Source organism: Anomalospiza imberbis, chromosome 7, assembly GCF_031753505.1.
Source record: "Anomalospiza imberbis isolate Cuckoo-Finch-1a 21T00152 chromosome 7, ASM3175350v1, whole genome shotgun sequence".
In the NCBI taxonomy this organism is placed as follows: Eukaryota; Metazoa; Chordata; class Aves; order Passeriformes; family Viduidae; genus Anomalospiza; species Anomalospiza imberbis.
Window position 1 is genome coordinate 6,732,501 of NC_089687.1, and position 21,070 is coordinate 6,753,570.

The 21,070-nt window shown below is 40.9% G+C and overlaps 1 protein-coding gene across 12 annotated transcripts in view; it reads right to left on the bottom strand.

The window, feature by feature from the left end:
* CCNT2 (cyclin T2) overlaps nucleotides 1-19,116 on the bottom strand; it is a 26,161-nt gene extending 7,045 nt beyond the window's left edge. For 2 of the 12 annotated variants that reach the window (XR_011000650.1, XM_068195195.1), the window contains exons 1-8: nucleotides 18,748-19,083; nucleotides 17,939-18,020; nucleotides 11,377-11,505; nucleotides 10,816-10,876; nucleotides 9,670-9,732; nucleotides 3,403-3,448; nucleotides 1,941-2,104; nucleotides 128-198 (exon numbers count right to left, since the gene is read on the bottom strand). Coding sequence is in view for 10 of the 12 variants with exons in the window: in XM_068195195.1 (XP_068051296.1) it covers nucleotides 128-198; nucleotides 1,941-2,104; nucleotides 3,403-3,448; nucleotides 9,670-9,732; nucleotides 10,816-10,876; nucleotides 11,377-11,505; nucleotides 17,939-18,020; nucleotides 18,748-19,001 (870 nt within the window). In the remaining 2 variants the exon portion in view is untranslated. The other 10 variants (XM_068195194.1, XM_068195196.1, XM_068195204.1 and 7 more) reach the window with 10 other exon arrangements.
* Nucleotides 19,117-21,070: the final 1,954 nt, after the last annotated feature.

The window sequence follows — 21,070 nt, forward strand, 5'->3', positions numbered from 1 at the left end:
TTCGCCACCTCCTAACCCAGACACAGGAAGAAAGAGAAAGTACAGCATAACTAAACTTTTTCCCCTGGTTCATAATTCTCCTAGAAGTTCATCTCTGCTAGCTAGACACTACAGGAAAGTTTCTTACCCGCCAATTTCTAATTCTCTTGAGCCTGCTAGGTGTTTTCTCCAGTATTTGCAGAAACTCATGAGTTAGCTCTGAATAAGAAAAAGAAAAGCCATTTTTACATCTGATTCTGTTATAAACAGATAAAACTTAGTCTAACGTTCTACAGCTTTTGCAGTAGATACTACAGTCTGTGCATGAGCTGAATAAAAATTTTAATAAATTGTTAGGTCAGTGTGGAACAGAAAGTTTACAGTATTCCACTGGGACAGACTTCTGACAACTACACACCTTCTGAAAAACAGGTTCAACCATAGTATTTTGTTTTTACTCTTGCACAACCTGGATTTGTTGGACCAAAAACTATAGAAACATCAGTTTCTAAAATAGCACACTTGCCATTCAGCCTGTATATATTCTGTATGGAGTTAAGTTTTCTTGAAAGTATTTTTTTTTTACTGTACTGTTTCAGTCATTCCATCAAACTTCAGGACCAGTATCAGCTCTGTACAAACCACAGCCATCAGACCTGTGGAAGGACTCTGTTTTCAACAAAAGCTTTGAAATAATTTGTGTTCAAGGTGGAGTAGCTGGCTGTGTTAATAAAACAAAAATCCTTACAATTAGTATGCCCACAGGAAAACACACATCTCCATGCTTATCAGCTGCAAATAAAAATACTTTTAGTTGAGAGTTAATTCTAGTCATAAACTAAAAATAACTGGGTACAGTCAGAATTTGAATGCAAAAGTACATCTTTTACAGGTCTGGAAGAACTGGCTTCTCCAGAATTCCACAAGCAAGTTATAACCTAAGCTGCTCCCAAGTGCAAAATTACCTCAGCTCTTAGGTCTACCTGGGTCTGTTAAACACCCCAGCTCCATAAATGCTTGAAGAATTAAGTGATGTTCACAAGGAGCTCACAGCATTCCCCTGGGGGATTTTACAAATTCAAACAATGCATGTTTACCAAAGCCACAAACCCACAACCAGGTGGGATGGCAGCAGGGTGGTGTTTGGAACCGCAGCTACAGCTTAAAGAAGCCCAGTAAGACAGAAATGTTTGAACCTGCACTTTGAAGCTCACTTTGGTTCTGTGCTTCACATGACATCTACTCAATTTCTCACTTTCAAACCCTCCCTCCCCAAAGTGCCATTAAGAACAGCTCACCAGAGAAAGCAGCAGGAACAGAGACTCGATGCTGGGCCATCGGAAGCCTGGAGATCTCCAGGCAACAAACGTTTCATTCCAGGACCAACAAAGTCCAACACACAGCTCTGAAAGCCCCAGAAGCTCCCACCTCCTCTACAGCAGCACATCTGGCCCTTAAATTCAGAATCCACTGCAGTAAATACTATCTTAAAAGACAGTAAACTTCTAGGTGTAGGGTGTTCTAGGCATATGCTTGCTTCTTACCAGAGTCTGAGATCCCACAAGCTACACCGAACTGTCAACACAGAACTGCCTTAATTAACATGGCAATTTTATGTACAGCCTTACGAACACTGTCACTGAAACAACACTGAGGTACCTGGAACCATCAGGACTGCATGAATTGCACTGACAGATTTCCATCTCTGTCTTGGTTTTGAAAAGCATTTAAAAGCAGGATTCTATCCTCCACCTGCAAAAGGTATGTGGACGCCCCAGCCAACAGCCAAACCAAGTTTGTCTTCTGAAGTTCTCTCCACTCCCATCCCTTTCTTTCACTGAAGATGCAGCACATGAAGTCAGTGAGACTTAATTTCAGCTGAATGTTCTCACTACATACTATGCTCCACCCTTACATGAATAAACCCTTGAATTTCAAAATGAGAAAGGAGCATGACTTACCATCTAGTAGTTCTAGAGTAACTGAGGGATCTACATATTCCCACCAGTGTTTTCCATCGGTTGATACTGGAATCTCCCAGTTGGACCACTTGCAGGCCAAGTGAATGCACACACATGCTATCACTGTGGGCTTGTACTGAAGACAGAATGTGGTAAGGTGAAGGCTGTTGCACACATTTCGTAATGAGGAACCAAAGGAAATCAAACATGTAAAACAGAAAATCCAAACAAATCAACCATTAACATACAGAATGATACCTTGTCAATCAACAGCAGTTAAACATTTTGTTGAATAAGCTCATTAGATACCTTACTGCCCTAAGAAAACAAAGGGCAGGGCATTTATCTGGCAGAAAAGTTAATTTGTTTTTGCTATCAAAAGCCTGATGAACAGTAAACAAATTTACCAATTATTCTACTGTACTTAAGTACTAAAAAGGGCAGTATAATATGGTGAATTAAAATTCTGCAGTATAATGCATAGAGCTAATTGTGCAGTCTCAGAATGAGACAATCAAAAGTTCCCCAGCAGTTTCACAGCAGCCAAGTGAGTTATTTGTGGGCTTTGCTTTCACCAGGCCTGGATTTGTGACATTTGTGACGTTGTCTTCAGCTTCCAGCACCACAAACACATTGGTCCACTTTCACTGCTTTAGCATAACTTCAAGAGAAGTTGCTGCTTAAGTACAGAATCTTGCCCATCAAGGGACCACCAGGATCTATTTATTTATTAAGAACAGTTCTAATAACCAGCAGATACTGTTTAAAAACTGTATCTACACAAAATGTAATCCTCTTAAATAAAGGTTAAAGCAGTTTTGCAAGAAGCAAATTGAAGTAATCAAGACTAAAGTCTGCTCTCTAATTTTCTATGACAGGCTATGTCTACAAAACACCCACTTGGAATCCTAGAACTTTAAATTTATCTAAGTACTTAAGTTTTAAAACTATATATTAAGATTAAAGAGCTGTTTCTAAAAGAAATAACATTGGGCTAGTATTAGTCTATCTAAAAAGAAAAAGGAGCTAGTTGAAAATACCTTAGGCCCACTAGAATTTTATAATTTAAGACTGAATCAATATACTTAAAGTTAAGAGAAAACTGCCATTAACTACAAGTGTAAACTAAAAATAGTTTTGTACTTACCAAGATGCTCGGATTTCTAGGTTAAGTTTATCTCTTTGTAATCTTTAGCTGCTATTCAGGCTACCAATTTTAGACTTATGCACTCACAATCGAGAAAAAGTCATCAGAAAGCACCACTACACTTCTCATTGTGCATTTAAGCCCTTTGTGCCATCAGGCCCTTGTCCAATACACCGCACTGCAGGCGGGGAGGTACCACCACTGGAGGTGGCCCAGTCCCCCACTGCAACAAGGGTAAGACACATCAGGGGGCCCTGCAGTAAAGGAAGCTATAGTGTGCTACAACAGTGCAACAAAGAGGTTCAGGATAACAACCTGTTGGTAGCCATGAAATAGGATGTCTGTGCCAAATCCTTGCTTGCTGTAAGAAAAGAAAAACAAGAGAGATTAAAGATCTGCACTAATTTGTTAGGTTCATTCCAAAATTCAAGCAGTTTTACCTTCCAAAAATCACTGCTGGGTATTTCTGAAGTACTGATCTGGCTTTAGCTAACTAGCCTTTAAAATAATCTCTTCTGAGACACAGAAGACTGAGACACACTCAGTACTGGAGCTGGACCTGTCATTCCCTTCAGTGCCCCTCCCTCCCCCTGCACAGCCCCCAGGACAGCTCCCCTCCAACACCTGACAGGGGAGCGCTCTGCTCTGGGAAGCGCTGCTTCCCCACCCTCACGGCAGGGGATCCCTGCTTTGAGCTGCGAGTGCAGCAGGCACTCAGTCCCGGCCAATTCACAGCACAGTGCTCCATCTGCTCCTGGAGCAGGAGCAGGACACCCTCCCACCTCCCCAGACACGGCCACACCTCTCTCCCAAAGCCCCGTAACACAGCAAGCCCCCAAACTACTTGGGAAAAAATTCAGTTTTCTGCTCCTTCTAATTAAGAGCACTGTAGTCATAACATTTTGCTCCGTATTTGTTAAATCTATGGCAAGGCTTCAATAGGAAACAGACAAATTCATTTCAGTTAGTCAGAAAAGAGATACCAAAACAAACCACAGGACTGCAACATGCCAGAAATGAAAAACTGACTTGGGCTGTTACAGCCACAGAGTGCTGACCCCTAGAGTGACACCCCAATGCTCCTCACTCAGGTAAGAGAACTTACTGTAACATGCATTTAATGGAATAGCTGGGCACAAGGGGTTTAACCGCAGATTGAATGCAGCCTTCATTGAATTCTTACTTTGACACTATCACTTGAAATCAGTGCTACCTGCAGAAAGCGTAGTGTTGAATTTTATGTCAAAGGGAATACTGGTAAACTTTAATAATATTTCTAGAAAGTTTGAGAAATACTACAGTGGCTTTTAAATTTAGTTTTTTAAAAGCATATTAAAATGTGATTTAACTCAACTTCTAATAATTGCCAAGGAATAAAATTCAGATTTGTCTTTATGCTACACAGCAAGAAGTGCCATGATCTAAGAAGAATGTGGAAGTTGCAAGGTAACAGGATCTGTTCCTACACACAAATTCACAAATTCTACTAATCCATAATAATCAGAAGGTGAACTGTCAATGTGTTATGCTATAATATTTAGTTTGCACACTGTAATGGTAATTGCCTGCCAGAAAACCAAGGAGTTCAACCTCTTCCTCCCATCTAAAAGAAAAGTAAGGTGGAATCACCAAAAAAAAAAAAAAAAAAAAAGTGAAATGAGACTGTCATAACAAATAAAAATACACAATGGTTGAGGAAGACTGAAATTGATGTCTTGCTCTTCATTTTTCATCAGTGCAATGCCTAAAGGATCTTCCATGATTTATATAGTCCGTAAAGTTACACGTTGGAATTAAGGGAGCTAGACCAAGAAGCATCTCTACTCTCACTGAAATGTCCCTTCTGAACAAGGAAGAAAAGCAGATGCCAGAAAACTTCTATTTAACATCAGCTTGAAAGATGAGTAAATCAAAACACATACCTGGAAGAAAAGAATCACATCTTGAAACACACACTTTAGCCTCAATCAAAAATTACTGTGCTAAATACCTTACCTATACTAAAAGTAGTATGATTCTGTTTCAATTTATTCACAGCTAAATAACAATCACTGCCAAAACCAGCCAGAAACTTCAGGTCACAACTAAAGCCTTTGATAACACAGGGCACAACTGAAAATATCCGTCCCAAACTCTTCTATGTAGGGCAGCTTTGGTTTAGCAGAGTCCATCAATGAAATTAAATCTAATGAATTTTGGTTCCTTTATTTTGGTGGTTTATTTCCATTGTAGCAGTGGAAAGTGCATCTCCAAAATTTAAATCATCTTGAAGCAGGGGCTAAAACAAGCCAGCAGAGCTGCTCTTATAACTCACAAGCTGCGGGACCGATGGCTACAACACCAGCCATGAATGACCAGTTTTAGATTTTAGCATTCAGGAGTGAATTAAAACATCCATCCTGTCTCACTGCTGCAGAAGCAGCCATAAGACAGGGATCAGTGAAATAGTCATCAATATTTTGAAACAGGACTTGCTGTCTGACACACCTTCTGAGAGGCTGTCTCCAAGGAACTGCCAACTGGAAACCAAAATGCTTTTTATTGGGCATAGCCACGCAATTCACCGCTTGCAATTCCAAGATATCTGAGTCTTTTCTTCAACACAGCTTATCTTGGATCTTGGGATGCTCATGAAAATGTGACTGCCAAGTCCCCATTAGGAGCTGGTGACTGGCTATGCCTGGACCCTGACAATGTGTGAGCATTCCCCGAAAGAGGAGATTGCAGATTAGCCAGTCAGTATCAGAAAAGAGAAGCTTGCTGAAGTCCTTCTGGCAAAAGCAAAAAGCCCCAGGCTCTGAACAGAGGGATGCTGGAGGGTTGTATCTGAAAAGGGCTGGAGGAGGCCATGGTGTAGGCATTGGGTCTGAGCAGTCCTGGTGGCTTTACTTTCTTGAAAGTATTTAAAGCTTGGGAAAAGGTCCATAAAAACCTGAAGTCAAAGTTCAGAATGGGAAGGCCGCCTGTAGCAAGTGCTGGAGTGCAGCTGGTGTTTCACATCTTTCCACACCACTAAGTTTCAAATTTTCCTCATGAGAATACCCTCTGAAAAAGCTGATGCATTTTCACCTCCTCTTCTGCTGACTTTGTCTTACTCAGCCTGATTTAAGCAATGGCATCTGCACACAGATACTATGGGATATTTGAAGGATTTGACAGTGCAATTTTCACAAAAGATTAGTAAGGATCATGGGTGTTCAAGATACCTGATAACCTGCAGAATAGCGAGAATAATCCTAGAAATCCTTGAGATCTCATCTTCAGTTCCAAAAGGTTGTGTTCCAGCACAGAGAAAGGAGTGACTGAAGACTTCCCAAGATGGAGATGAGGATATGGATTCCAAGTTTCACCAGAAGCAGGCTGAGAACAGACTGATTTTGCACCAGAGTGTAAGAGGACCATGCCACAACCTTGGCACCAGGGCAGTTTCACTGCTGATCATTCAGCTAGTGTTGAAGGCAGCAAGGGCCAAAACCAGAACAGTTTTGGTGGGGTTGTTTTTCCCCTTTTCTTTTTTCCTTTCTTCTCTTCACTACTGGAGCATTCTTGGAATGGGCACTGAAGCTTGCTGACAGGCCCTCCCATATCCACTGCCTTCAGATTCCTTGGACCTGTGGGATCCTAAGGAATGATGGTCATGTCTCCTCTTCTCAGTCTCTTGACACTGAGGAAGAATGGTGCAGAAAGAATACTAAGCCCACACCATTTTCCTTGTCTGCTATACTGACCAAACTGCAAAGATGGAACAATTTCATTAACCCATGACTCTCTGAACACCAGAAGGAGTAACTAGGTATTTTATGCCCGAACATCATGAATAATTTTCTATCCATCCAGTCACCCCTTCTCTGCAACGGTCTCTGTTGTCTAATAAAACCTTCAAAACGGCTTTCAATCTTAGAGAAGAATTCATTTTTTCTTTAGTTGTATGTTGAAGCAATTATATTGATTTGCACCAACTCCCACTTACTAGTTCATCTTCAGCTTCCAGCAATTGATTCTGGTGTGCCACTGCCAGACTAGAGAGTCTTCTGACAAAGGACTTGGATGAATTTTTTGAGCATCATCAACACAACCTGGGTTTTTATTTTTTCATTTTGTTTTTAAAGGGGATAGCTTACAGCTTAATAACAGGTAACAGTGACTGCATAAAACAAATTACCCTGGGTGCAAGACAGCAAAAAGTGATGGAGAGAATCAGGCATCCTCTGAGGCACTGCAGTTTAGTCAGCCCAAGGGCCCTTTCCCACCACCTGACAAAGCAGTGCACAAACCCAAAAGCACACTCACAGACCTCAGCTAACTTTGCTGCCTCTCTTTTGATACTCAGTCAGACATTACATCCCTCCCTTCCTCCTCTCTCCAAACATGCAGTTGAAAGTTTTAGTTACAACAAGCTTGGATAAGTTAATCATCTTTATTCAAAAAAGGTATCTCTGCCCTCTGAAATGGTGCTTTTTGTCCAAGATGAGGTTACCAGAACTGGGTGAAGTCACCTTGGATTTCTTTAACTTCTCAGTCAATCCCATTAGCACTAAATGTTAAACACTGACAAATCTTAGGTATATTTTAAAAGCTTCAGGACTCAGATATCTGAGTGTTGCATCTACTGACACTGAAAACCCACACTGTCCAATAAATAAATGTTCAGGGACAGAAAACTAAACTCCTACCACTGTGCCTTTGAAGATAATCACTGTGCCCATGGGCCCATGTCTCTGTCCTCTCAACACATCAAACCAATGTTCCAATTATTCTGTCCTTGCTTGACTTGCATGCATGACTTCAAATTTAATGCCTGATGTTTCAAATGAATTAATTAGTTTCCTTTTTCTTATTTTAATATGAGATACTCAAATCTTGTGTTCACAGTCTACAGCACTCCTAGGGACACATGCTCCCAAGGATTCCATACACACACACACTAATGAGCACACCTCCTTCAGTCAGCAGATTTTTAAACATCAGAGACATTACATTCACTGTGCACCAGTCCTTGAGCTACATGGACTTTCAGCCCTCACTGAAGTCTGCAGATTTCAAGACTTGATATCACTTTAGACTTTTAAGTATTTTTTCAAGTCTGCTGACATTAAATATGTCAAATTAAAAAAAAAATCACAGTATCTTCAAAGTATGAATTTTGTCAGTACAAAAAATTAGCTTACAAAACACAAAGGGAAAAGCTGAACTGCCTTAGAGTGGTATCTACCCTTGATGAAAGGAAATCCAGTTTGTGTAGCAGTGTGCCTGTAGGCTTGAGTGACACACACTGATGTGGAAATCCTGAGGCAATACAACATTTCCCCACCCCTCCCCACAGCCCCAGACACCAAACAGAAGCACAGGGGCTCCCCACGAGAGCAAAATGTGCTCACATTTACAGTGACCAACAGCTAAGGAAAGCCAAAGCAAAACCCTACAGAGCAGCTGGTGCAGACTACTGAGACTTCAGGTGCAACTGGACTCACGCGCCAAGTCACAACCAAATCTGGGCAGAAAGCAGAGAATCATTACCTTACAGCAAGGAGAGCAATAAACCACTTTATATGCAAGTAAGTTACAGCACCAGCCCTACTCAGTGTCTGCAGACACTACACCAGGAAGCTACAGCAAATAAGAGACACTCTTCCTTAAAGGAACACCATTAATTCCAGAGTCACTACAAACCAAATCTAGTTTACAGGGTCAGGCTGTACCTAAATTTTATATATTTTATAAAGGGAGAAGAAAAAACACCAAAAACTTAGAGGCACTTATGCATTTTTTCACTGCAAAGCCAGCTAATGACTAGAGACTAACAACCATGGTCTAATAATTTCAAGACACTTTTTACTTAAGAAACATAAATAAAGTGAAAAGCTTATTTTAGATGCTTTTACAACTGCTTTTTTTTTCATCCTTCATCTTATAAGAGGGTGTTTCAATCTTTTTTTGAAGATCCAAAAGAAACCAGTTCAAGAATTAAAGAAGATGTGCCAAAATGCCACAAAAATATAGAGAACAAAACAGGTTTCTAGCCAGTCACATTAACGAGCTGCAGACAAGTTACAGGATATGTTTAACCAAAGGTTTGGGGTTTTGTGCTACCATCCAAAACAAGTAAGGACACACTGCTCCAGAAAAACAATGAGTCACACCTATTTGCATGTGACAGCACACTTGCTATGAACTCTCTTTATCCCTCAGTCCATTACCTGAAAAGATTTGCTAAGACAAAAGCTGGCATTAGCCATCAATGGGCAAAACTATTTCAGAGTGAAAATCATCAGCTCAGAACAATACTATGGATGTGGCCAATCAGTTTGCAACTGCTGACTGCTTCTGTCATTCCAGAACACATGGAAAAGTACGATTAAAATCAAAGCTAGTAAGAAAACAACAAAAAAAAAAAAAAGAAGGACAAAGGACTGGACTCTTTATGACTCTCTAAAGGTAAATATCAAACTTTTAATAATTAATTTTAAACATACTCTTTGGAAAACATAGTTGGAGAAAAATCATATTAGACAAATAACATTACTTTCAAATTTCACTAGAAAGGTAAAAGAGGACTTACAGAAGTGGTTAAAAGTCACTGACCTCTCACTAACTGTGTACATTTCACAACATCTGTGTGTGGATGTTCAATGGTAATCTCAAAACCTGAGGAGTTACAAACACATTTTAGAATTATACATTTGCATCTGTAAAATAAAAAGCAAACCCCTTATGTTGCCCCACAGATCTAAAAAATTTGCTAAACTTTTGCACTGCAGAATAAGTAACACTATTTAAGTGCCTTTTATTCTTTACCTTTCCACACTTTTGAATGGCAGATGGTAAAGCCACTTTGTAATCTATTACTAAAATAGTCCTCCAGTAATCTTAAATCCTGTACACACATAACCTGGGAAATTACTATCTTTGTAAAGCTGAATATATCTGAACAATTTCTAATAAGTTAATAAGTCAGTAAAAACTGTACTGCAAACACAATGAAATATTTGTGTGCATGTATACTTTCATTAATTGATTTCTAGCACTTAAACATGTTGCATATATGAAATTAGAAATGAAGTCAATCTGTAGATCAGTGATAAAGAAACCCTTCTAGGTTTATGACACTGTTTCATGAACTAGGTCACTACTGTGAGCTGCTTTTTTTAACAATACCCCAAGTGGTATTTGAGAATATCTGAGCAAGTCAGTGTCCTCATGCCTCTGGCTGTAATTGTCTCTATGGTATTTTAGTCAGAAGAGTGTCTTGACACAACATTCCACTTCAAATTTTGGACTCATCTGAATCCATTAAATGGTTACACTACAACTTGTGTTTGTTCAGAGTCACTCCATTACATAATGTTCTTCTGTGGAAAGGCAGAATGGGGAAGAGCACTGGGTACAAAGCTCTTTCCAACTGCTTCAGGACACACACAGTCAGCCTACCACACCATGTTACCTTACGGGAAGAAATGCCCATGTAATTACTACTTGGAGTAAAATCTATTTGGAAGCCTACGCATTTCTAACTCAAACTGTCAGAAACATCTCTTTCACAAGTACAGACACACCTTTCTTCTCCACAGTGAACACAGAAGAACTGCTAACACAAAACTAAATTCAGAAGTTACGCAGGAAAACAGCTAAATCCTAGTGTACCAACAGCACATCAAAAATCCAGTTATTTGGGTCCCACTAGCTCTTCATGGCAAGCTGGCTGCACAGGAGGTATTTAGAAAGACATACCTAAAGTTTGAAGCATTATTGTTTCAAGTATAACCAGCTCTTGGGCTTGTTGAAGGTATGCCTGAAACAAACAAGCAGACAGGTGAAGACACAGCAATCGATTGCCTCAGAACTTCACTCACACACTGCCTCTCTGGTACAGCACTGGCAACACAAGATACAGCACCAGTGCCCACACCAGTGAGCACTGACAAGTCACAACACTTCACGCTGCCCTTGCTTTCCTCCACCAGTACACAGCTAAAAATTCAGTTCCACCTGCCTGCCTTTCACAAGAAGATTAATTTAATCTGGATTTCAGAAAATCTATTCCTGCAAAGCATTTTTGGGAGGTCAGGTGGGTGCTGTAAGAATTCCAAGATGGAGCAATCTCTTCAAGTTTCATAACAAATAAGTCAGTCTTTAGGAAACTGCACTAAGTAACAGAAAGACGGTATAAAAGCAAAGGCTTTTCTTCCTAGGCTGCAGAGAGCAATATTCCAGTAAAGACAATGTACCAAATCATTAGATGAAAAGTCATCTTTCAAACCATGCATCTTTGAAACCATAACTTCCACCTACATCACTCTTTGTATCCAGCTGTGGCTCTTGAGGATGAAGACAGGCATTTGCTACTTTAATAACATGTTCAAGTTTCCGTGGCTGTTCCTCCACTTTTGCTGCCAAAAACAATGCCGTGGGAGACATTATCTGAGGAAGAAAAACATGTGTATTTTTTAACTTTTTACAAGCAGGACTTGAATTTTTATGGAGTCTAAATTAGCATAGAAAAGGTTTAAGAAGTTGGATTTGTGGCTTTTTTCAGTTTTGAAGTCATGCAAGGTAACAAAATTATAACTAGTCATGTTTTATTTTGTAACTGATGCAATCCTCTCAGCAGCACAGGGAAGGAGTAGCAAAATGTTAAATTACATTTGTGAGTAAAATGTCTGAGGTCAAACTAATTCTAGTTCAACATAAAATATTTTGGCCCAGAAGACTTAGTCACAGTAGAACAGGCTGTTTCAAGTTAAATATACTTCATGAGAAAGTTCATCCAATTTCTTGCACAGAGCGAGTGACTACACCATCTTTTCAGTAGAACAGCTGATCACAAGTTCTGGTAGCATTTAATTCTCCCAAAGAGTGAGAAACTTTGCAGAGAACTTTAATAAAAACAGCTTGTTATATAAACATAGGCTCTACAAGTAAAAGAAACTTTCTATATACACATATATTCTTAGAAACTTTACTATATGCCCAGAAGTAACTGGAGAACACAGCACAAGGATTTGTAAAACACCAGTTCTATCAAATGTTAGTAAAGACTACACATCACATTTGAAGATGAAAATTTATATCCAACTCTAGGTGTCATAAGGTGGCAGTTCAGTATCACCTAAGAGTTAGCTGTGAAGTAGAATTTTGGCGCCTGTTGTCAGCTAGAGTGACTGATGTGTGCAGACAGAACACAGCAAACCACAAATCACTGATGAATTAGGTTCTCTTTGCATGCAAAAGGTGCCCATGTTAATCAGGAATTAAAGTGGTACTAGAAATCATCTAGACATGAGCTGATTAAAATGGTTAAAATGAAGCCAGTATAAAGCATTTATTCAGAGACTGAAATAGCCGCTTGCTGAGTATTTAATTAATGCATGGTGCAAGTAGTGCAAGTATTGGATTTGTCATTCAATGCCCAAATAGAGCTAGGCTAAATAGGAGACATAGCCCCCTAAAGTCAGACTTGCTTTTTTTGCCAGTAAGCAGCCTTTTTTTATGCCAAAATGAAACATTTGGTATAAAAATTTACAATATATGCAAAACTGCAACAAACTAATTAAACATTTAAGGGATTAAATTTCAGAAGCTTTCAAATGTACTGAGAGTACTTTTCTGCATCCTTAAATCACTTTGGAAGGTCTGCTTGGATCTTAGGTAAAACTTTAAAGGTGGCAGACTAGAAAATTGACACCCTGGTAAGGCAATACCCTTTGATAAGTAGAAGTGTGCCATGAGAAATCTAGCAAAAATCTCAGTCTATAAAAACCAACCACCCAAAAGAAGTCACAGGGAGCAAATTCTTTTACAAGGGAGTCAAGAACCCCTGTTTTCTTTTTAAGAATCTTGTAACCTAAGCCTGATGAACAAATGAAATAAAAACCCAAGGCGAAGTGTTGCTGAACAAGGCCACATTAGCAGTGTCATTTAATACTTCTGATGATTTTGCAGAAGTTCCTATCCCATTGCTTGAAGTAATGATTTGAAATTCTGGAAGGGATTTCCTTTGCCAAGGACATATTACTTGAAATGTGTCTCACACTGGGAGATAAAACTTTTAAACAGTAAATACAATGCAAACACTTTCTGGCGTTCAGAAAGTGAGAGTATCAACAGCTCTGAAGTGGCAGAAAAAGCAGAAGATGTCAGGCAGGACACACAGGCATAAAACACATGTCATATAAAGGTATTTTACAGAACTCAATTTTCAACAACTGCCATGGCTGAAAACATTTCCATTTCACAGAGGCATTAGGTGAACCAAGTCACCAGTGGCCACACAATTAAATCTCACTCACTGTTACTCTGAGGCTGACTGCACCAAAGTTCTACTTCTTTCCAAAAAGCACCATCAGGCTGACTTCAGGATCTCTTCTGATTTACTGAAGCAGATCAGATCTGACTAAGAAGTTCTCCGCACAATTCCTGATCTCCAAGACCTTACACAAAACACAGCTCTGGAGGCTGATTAAGTCAAGCTGATTAACTGTCATATAATTCTGGTTCATCAGAAATCTGTGTACAGCCCAATTAACTATTTCTTTCAAAAAGAAGTGTTGGCTTCTGGCCAAAGAATTTCAGGTCTTTAGCCTATCTAGGACAAGGGTTCTCACTCCCAGTTTAGAGTAGGCCATTATTTTTAGCTCCCTTGGTATTGATTCAGAAAAAGAGACATCCTAGTAAAATTCCAGACTTGGCACAAATGTAGTCTTCAGTGAACACACCCTGCTAAGTGTATAACTGGCAAAGTTACTCAAATGCTTTCATTCATTTCCAATTACCAAAAATGGCAAAAAACTCAAGCAAAGTAGAACAAAAAAAAGCAAAATTAAAGAAACGTACTTGACAAAGCAATAGTATATTTCCTATATATATCTTAATTTGATATCAAAATAATTTAAAGTAATTATATACTATGCACCCCAAACAGTTTTTGAGACATCTTCAGAACACATGTGATATATGACATTAAATCCCCCTTTATTACTAGCCAAGTCCCACAGAAACAGGAAAAATCCCCAAAACATAAGAGCCTTGTTAACACAATCCAAAAGCATTACACAGCAAGTTTCATTGGCAACTGTGGTACAAGCTCTTTTTCACTTAAAAAGGAAAAGACAGTGTTATGACAAAGGCACTCAGAAAAATCTCAGAACACATTAGCAACATGCATGTAGTTTTCTGAGATCTCCCTCTCCCTTCCAATGCCAGTATTAGTATGGTTTTAGACTGATACAGTTTAGCCTAAGACATGAAATGCTTACAGTTTATGAGAGGGTTTTCAAGTTTGAACACAAAGAGCTGTGAGGAATTTTTTTATAATAACCAGGAACTTACATTGCATAAAAGCAGCAAATATGTTAAACTGCACTATTAAAACCAGAACTGAAGTACCCAAAACAGCTTCTAGCTCAATTAGAGCTTGAAGCGTATTATGAAAGTTTCAAGAACTTTGCAAAACTGCAAAGTCAACTGTTTAATACTGTGATTTGGACAAGGCACAAGGAAGGGAATGCAGAAGGAAACAAAACACCCTCCACACAACTCACCTACCTTGCACTTGAAGGAAAACAATTCCTCATGCAGCCTTCTTTAAACTCTTCACTAAGCTCCACTGCATGTCACAAAAACCCCTTGACATCATCAAAACTATTCTCAACTGGTTGTTTGATATTCCACATGGCATTTCTAAGGATTATTTTTAAAAACTACAGCTCCCATTTGGATGCCTTACCTCTCATTGCCAGCATATGAAGGATTTCCCCCCTTTCTGTTCTTCAAATCAGAGTGTATTGAAGAATAAGCATCCAAAAGAACTATCTGCTATATAACAATGTAACACACAAGTACTATAGAAACAGTATTTGCAGAAGAATTTTAATTTTGAAGATATTTTAAAGTATAATAGTGAGGCTAGTACCGCCTATAAAAAGGCAGCAAGCTCCCTCCCCATCCCAATATTAGCACAGACTAACTTTATACTTAGCAACCCAAAGTTCCTATGGCCTGGTCAGCAATGCAGAAAGAATAATTTGTGCTGAGGAAATCCACAGTAGCTCCTGTCATTTGCACAGCTAGGGAAATTAGTAGTAGGGCATCCAATTCTGCTTCCCAGAATTGGTAAAGCAAGATTCGATCCTCACTGGGGCACAGCAACCTTGCAAGGACTTTGCCTGCCTTGACTGCAACCTCCAGACCTCAATACTTTCTTCTTTGCACCTAAATGCATGTACTCAGTAATCCAGAGCCGTGCTAGCTCACAGTAACTTCACAAAAAAAAGGGGTAATTTGGCCAAAAAGCAGTACGTGTACTACAATCCCAATGAACCAAGACTACATTAACTGGTACATGCCACCCCTGTGGCTCTACATTGAAGACACTGTTGGGAATTCTGTTCCCTGTTCACAGATGACTCAAACTCCTGAAAACCTGTAAAATTGTTTAGCAGTAACTTACAGCGAAGAAAAAAACCCATAAAATTAAGCAACAACTATTCAGCAACGGAGCTTCCATTAGAAGCCCTGTTGTTAACAATTAAGTGCACGTCACATACATGTGTATTTGTATAACCTGGCAGTCATACATGATGATAAATGTGCAAATGCTTATTACCAGACTAAAAACACTCATCTACCAATAAAACAAGACAACACAGGCCACATTTTTTCAGCTGAAGATCATAAGGCATTCTGACTAATGGCCATCTAATTTTCTAGCCCCAGCATTCACATTCCTTCCTGCCATGGATAAACAGCACCACGTGCACACAACAAAGAGATATTAGAGATACACTGCATATGCTGTAGGATAGATTACCTAAGTCTTTCCTTTGAGACTGCCAGTACCTTACTATTCCTTTCCAAGGGTTACTTTCTTCTTGCAGAGATGAATACTGTTACAATTTTTAGCTTGCCAAGTACTCTGGAGATTTGATATTAAGTATTTATTAGAGTTCTCGGCTTTTCCTTTTTCTACAGAGGACCTAATGGATGGTGTGGGAATATTTTAAAAGTGACTCCATTCACTGAGACCCTCTTTATCCTACAGAATTGTAAAAAGAAAATGCTCTTGCCCATCAGCACATACACAAAACCACTCTCTGGCCTTATGCTCATTAAGAATTACAAAAAGGAGTTCATCAAGAATCAGTACTACTGGGGTACAACCTGCAGTTCACTTGCCTTTAACTTTGAACATTATTACCTGAGAATTAAACAGTACACTTCCCTCCCCTGTAATAGCTGTAGTTTCCATGGCATTCTGCCCTTACATAGCTTACTTGTGAATTTTAAGATTCATAATTTAACTTAAGCCATGGTTTTCATATAAAGAGCACTACACATTCAAACACTACTGCACTGCCAGTTCCAAATGACTGTCATTTACCAGCATCCAGTGAAAACCCAAACACAGCAGCCAAAGCTTCTTGCTGCCTAAATCTAGCCCAGACTGCCAGCAGACAGTACAAACAGTGCTCCAGCAGGTGATAAAACAGGTATATGACTCTATATATAAACAGCAGCTCCGCACTGAGCCATCTCTCCACTCCAAGCAGCTCTAGTTTATCCAGCCCACAAGCCATCCAACAGTCCCAGAAAACCTTGGATGCCTCACCTGCTCCAGGTTACTGCTAAGTGGGCAGAACAGCAGCAGGAGGGGAGAAAGAGGAACTTGTATGGATGAGTACTGCAGTTCTGGTAACAAGCTGCTGGAAATTTGAGTTTAGCTTAGATTTTGCATGAAAAATAATTATATACAATTTTGAAATGTACGGACAAACGAATATGTATTTCCAGCTAAACAGGCACCAAACAAGATGCCCATTAGCTCAGCCAATAATGAACAAATTCATGACAGGAAGAAGAGTTGGCTCTCCTTGTACCCCACTGTGTACCTGCCCCAAGTGCAGACCTGGGGGCAAGGTTTGCAAGAGTCTACCCCTTGGTAGGTAAAGGTCTGCTCTGACCTAGACCTAACATCTGTCAGTCTCAGTCTGTTTTGTCATTGAAAGATCTAAGAAAACTCAGCCTTAACATTTAATGACAAACCACCATCACTATTAACTGGTCTTCCTTAAAACAAACAAACCCCAAGAACACCTAGACTATTATACTATTATTATTATTACTTTCCCACCTACTGCATCCAGCATTGGACATTAAAAAAAAAAACCAAACAAAACCAAGGCTCACATTCCCAAGTTGCTGTCTCCAGTTCCATACCAGTTACAATGTTCCTCAATAACAGTTAGTTGAATTTTTACTGAAAAATTCTGTTCTTAAGAAGACGTTCTATGTTCAGAGTCAACATGTCCAGGTTATTAGGCAAAATAAGATTTACCTTAACAGATGTAAAAATTTTTCTTATCTAATATGACTTATCACATCACTTAAGATTAGACTAGCTAAAATAACTTACACTGCTTCAGGAACAGCTACGTAATCCATATGGATACACACATAACCACATCATCATTGTCAGACACACCATGCCAGAACTTCCACTGACTTCACCAAGAAAAGTGTGCATTCCTACACATCAGCCTTTCAAACTTCAGCACATAAACACCAGCCACAAATGAAATATCTAAATGTATTCTTCACACATCTGAAATGTGCTTGCTGATGGTGCCTATTTATTTTTTTTTTATTTCGATAGATGATAAAATCTAACTGTTACTAGTTTAAGTAATCCAAAGTTGAAAACAAGTATCTGCTAAAACACATTACTGCTTTTAAACCATTGATAAGAAGCCAGAATTCCTAAAAACAAATCACACTTCACTCTCCTGCGTGTAACACTTCTCAGTCAGAACTGCCAAAATTATGGGCATGCTATTACCAAACATAAAATCATACTTACATTTCGATTAAATTTTGTGAAGGAATGATGCATATAAAACCTGTGCATGTAAACAATTGCAGTATTTATGGTAAGCTGAGATCTGGAAGATTAAATGAAGGAAACACTACATATTAAGAAAATTGTCTACGAGAACTGAAAGCGATGCGCTTTCCATATCAATCACTGCTCTCAACATATTGTCTTCAGCCCAAGATGGATTAGGGATGTGACACTTCAGAACTAACTGATACTAACACATCCTTATCTGATATTATCACGTATCGTTCCCATCTGTTTCGCAGACCATGTGGAGATTCCCACGCCAGGCTCCCCACAGTCACCCACGGAATGAAAACTCCTCAGTGGACGACATACACTGAAACACTCTCCCAAGTGCTTTTGTTTTGTTCCAGTTCAACTATTTCAGTAAGCGATTCGAGGGTTTGGCCTTGCTCTGATCGATTTTTTTTCCCCCCTTTTTAAAAATCACATTAAAGAACGGCGAGGGAAGAGTTGCCCGTTTCGGGGAAAACGGCAACTCGGATTTACTTTAGAAAAGCCCCAACAAGCAGCTGCGGCCGCAGGCGCGGCTGAGGGCAGGTGGGAGCCGAGTCCCTCCGCGCCGACAAAGAGCGCGGCGCGGGGGCTTCGCCAGGCTCCTCCTCCCATTCTGTGCCTCCAGGCCACGGCTCCATCCCGGCCGGGGCTGGGAGCAGCGGGAACGCTCCCGGGGAGAGCACCCGCACGAGGAAAAAGGTCTCCCGCCGCCCCTCCACACGCGGCCCCCGCCGCCCTCACGCCCGTCCCGCCCGGCCCCGCTCGGATACACGTTGAGGCGCTGGCCCATGTCTTGGATGAGGTTGGCCGCCTGCTGCCGGTACGAGAGCTCCTTGTCGGCCTCCACGCCGCAGCGCCGCGAGGGCGTGTTCTCCAGCTGCTCGCGGCTGAAGAACCAGCGCGACGCGGCCGAGGAGCCGCCGCCGCCCCGCGCTGCGGACCCCGCGGAGCCCGCGCCCGCCGCCGCCATGACACCTCCTCCTCCTCCTCCTCCTCCTCCGGCGCCTCCTCCCGCCGCCTCCATCGCGGCTCTCGCGAGAGCTCCCGGGCCCGCGCGCGCGCTCCGCCATGGAGTCTCGCGGCGGGGCGGCCGCGCGCCGGGCGGGGTCACGTGGGCTGCGGGAGCGGCCATGGCGGCCGCGGGGTGAGGGCGGTGAGGGGACGGGGCCGCGGGGTGAGGGCCGTGAGGGGACAGGGCCGTGAGGGGACGGGGCCGTGGGGGGACGGGGCCGCGGGGTGAGGGCCGTGAGGGGACAGGGCCGTGAGGGGACGGGGCCGCGGGGTGAGGGCGGTGAGGGGACGGGGCCGCGGGGGGACGGGGCCGCGGGGTGAGGGCCGTGAGGGGACGGGGCCGCGGGGGGACGGGGCCGCGGCGGCGTGGAGCTGTGGGGCCTGCGAGGGACCGCTGCGGCATCCAGCCCAGCACCGCCACTGGGAGCCCTCTGAAGCAGGAAGCCCATCGCCTGCTGCCCTTGAACAGCTCCGGGGATGCTGCCTCCAGCACTGCCCTGCAATACCTGTCCCACTGCCTGAGCACCCTTTAACTGCCTGTCTGTTTCATACGATGGTTCAAATAGCCAATCTCGGTCTGGATACCTTTATGCGTAATAAAGTGAAAAAAAAAGATGAAAAATGTTAGAAGCAAGGATTCCTTGTTTAATGCAAGCAAATCACAGAACTGCCTACTTGGAGGGCGTAGAAAGGGAGGAAAGAAGTAAAGATTTGGAATGTGCAGCTAGTTCCTAGAAGATTCCTGTCTGCTGGCAGTATCAGCTTGTGGACACTTGAGAAATGCACAAGAAAATGATGAATTATTATGATGAATTGTGTCATTGCAGATGAGCAGCTCCAGCATGTCAGTGATGGAGTGTTCCAGCCGTGGTTTGAGGTTATGGATTCAGGGTCCAAAGTGTGCAAAAAGGTATTTAAAGTTCTGATCACCATGCACCAGAGAGTTCTGCTCATGTTCGGTACAGAGCATGTTTCAGTACAGAGAATGAGAGTTCTGCTCATGTTCAGTACATGCCACTGCCAGTCTGCAGTGTTTTGGTCACCTGAAGTTACATCACAGTGAGTTATTTTACAACTGCAGTGCCAATTTTACACATGTAGTTGTAATCTTAGAACTAGGCTCCCCAGAATACTGATGAAATATACAGATGTATAGTGCAGCACAGGCATGAATTACTTGCCTGATCTTCCCAAATGTGTATCTTCTTTAAGATCCTGCATGTGCAGAGGAAATTTAACCTCAAAAACTTCTCATGTAATTAGCTGATCTTGGACTTCATATTTGTGTGTTTGTAACAATCAAGGTACAGTGTTTTGCCTCATTGTTTAAATCACTGTGTAAAGCTCATGGAGTTTGGGTGTTCAACTTAGATTCTTTCCTGCAGTAATTGGTGGAGGATTATTAAGAATGTTCTCATCTGGCTGCAATTAGAATTTTACATTAGCTTTGTTAATGAAATGAGAAGATGGAAAGAAGATTATATCTATCTATCTATCTATCTATCTGTCTGTCTGTCTATCTATCTATCTATATCCCTGTCTTAAAAATCTTAACATATCAAGAATAGGTAGAATATCATTAAATAATGACAGTGCATAATGAATATGATTTATGCAGGTATGCACATTAATTAACTCCCATGCAGGGTACTGCAATCACCCATTTAGTCACAGGTTAAAGTAATTAAATACTGTTCTTGCTATTGGAGAGGTTCCAGATCTCGGTCTCCAAAGATGTGACATTGCATTTTCATTAACTTAACTGGTTTCATTCATAAAAAATTGAATAATTAATCCAATTAAAATGTATTGTAGGAATCACAATGTATTTTCCTCTTAAATCCATTTAAACATCTGTGAGAATCATATATACTGAAGGGAAATATGAGAATGAAATTGCCTTTTGACTTTGAAATTTAATTAAAACAATCTGTTTGAAGAATCATACATGCTGAAAACTCAATGCCTGCATATGGATATTTAAATAGAAAAGGCCAACAGAAGTCTTGTGAACCTGAGGACCAGAAATATTGTTAAAGCTATTTTCTGGCTCTTCTTTTCCTCTTACATTAAAAATGGATA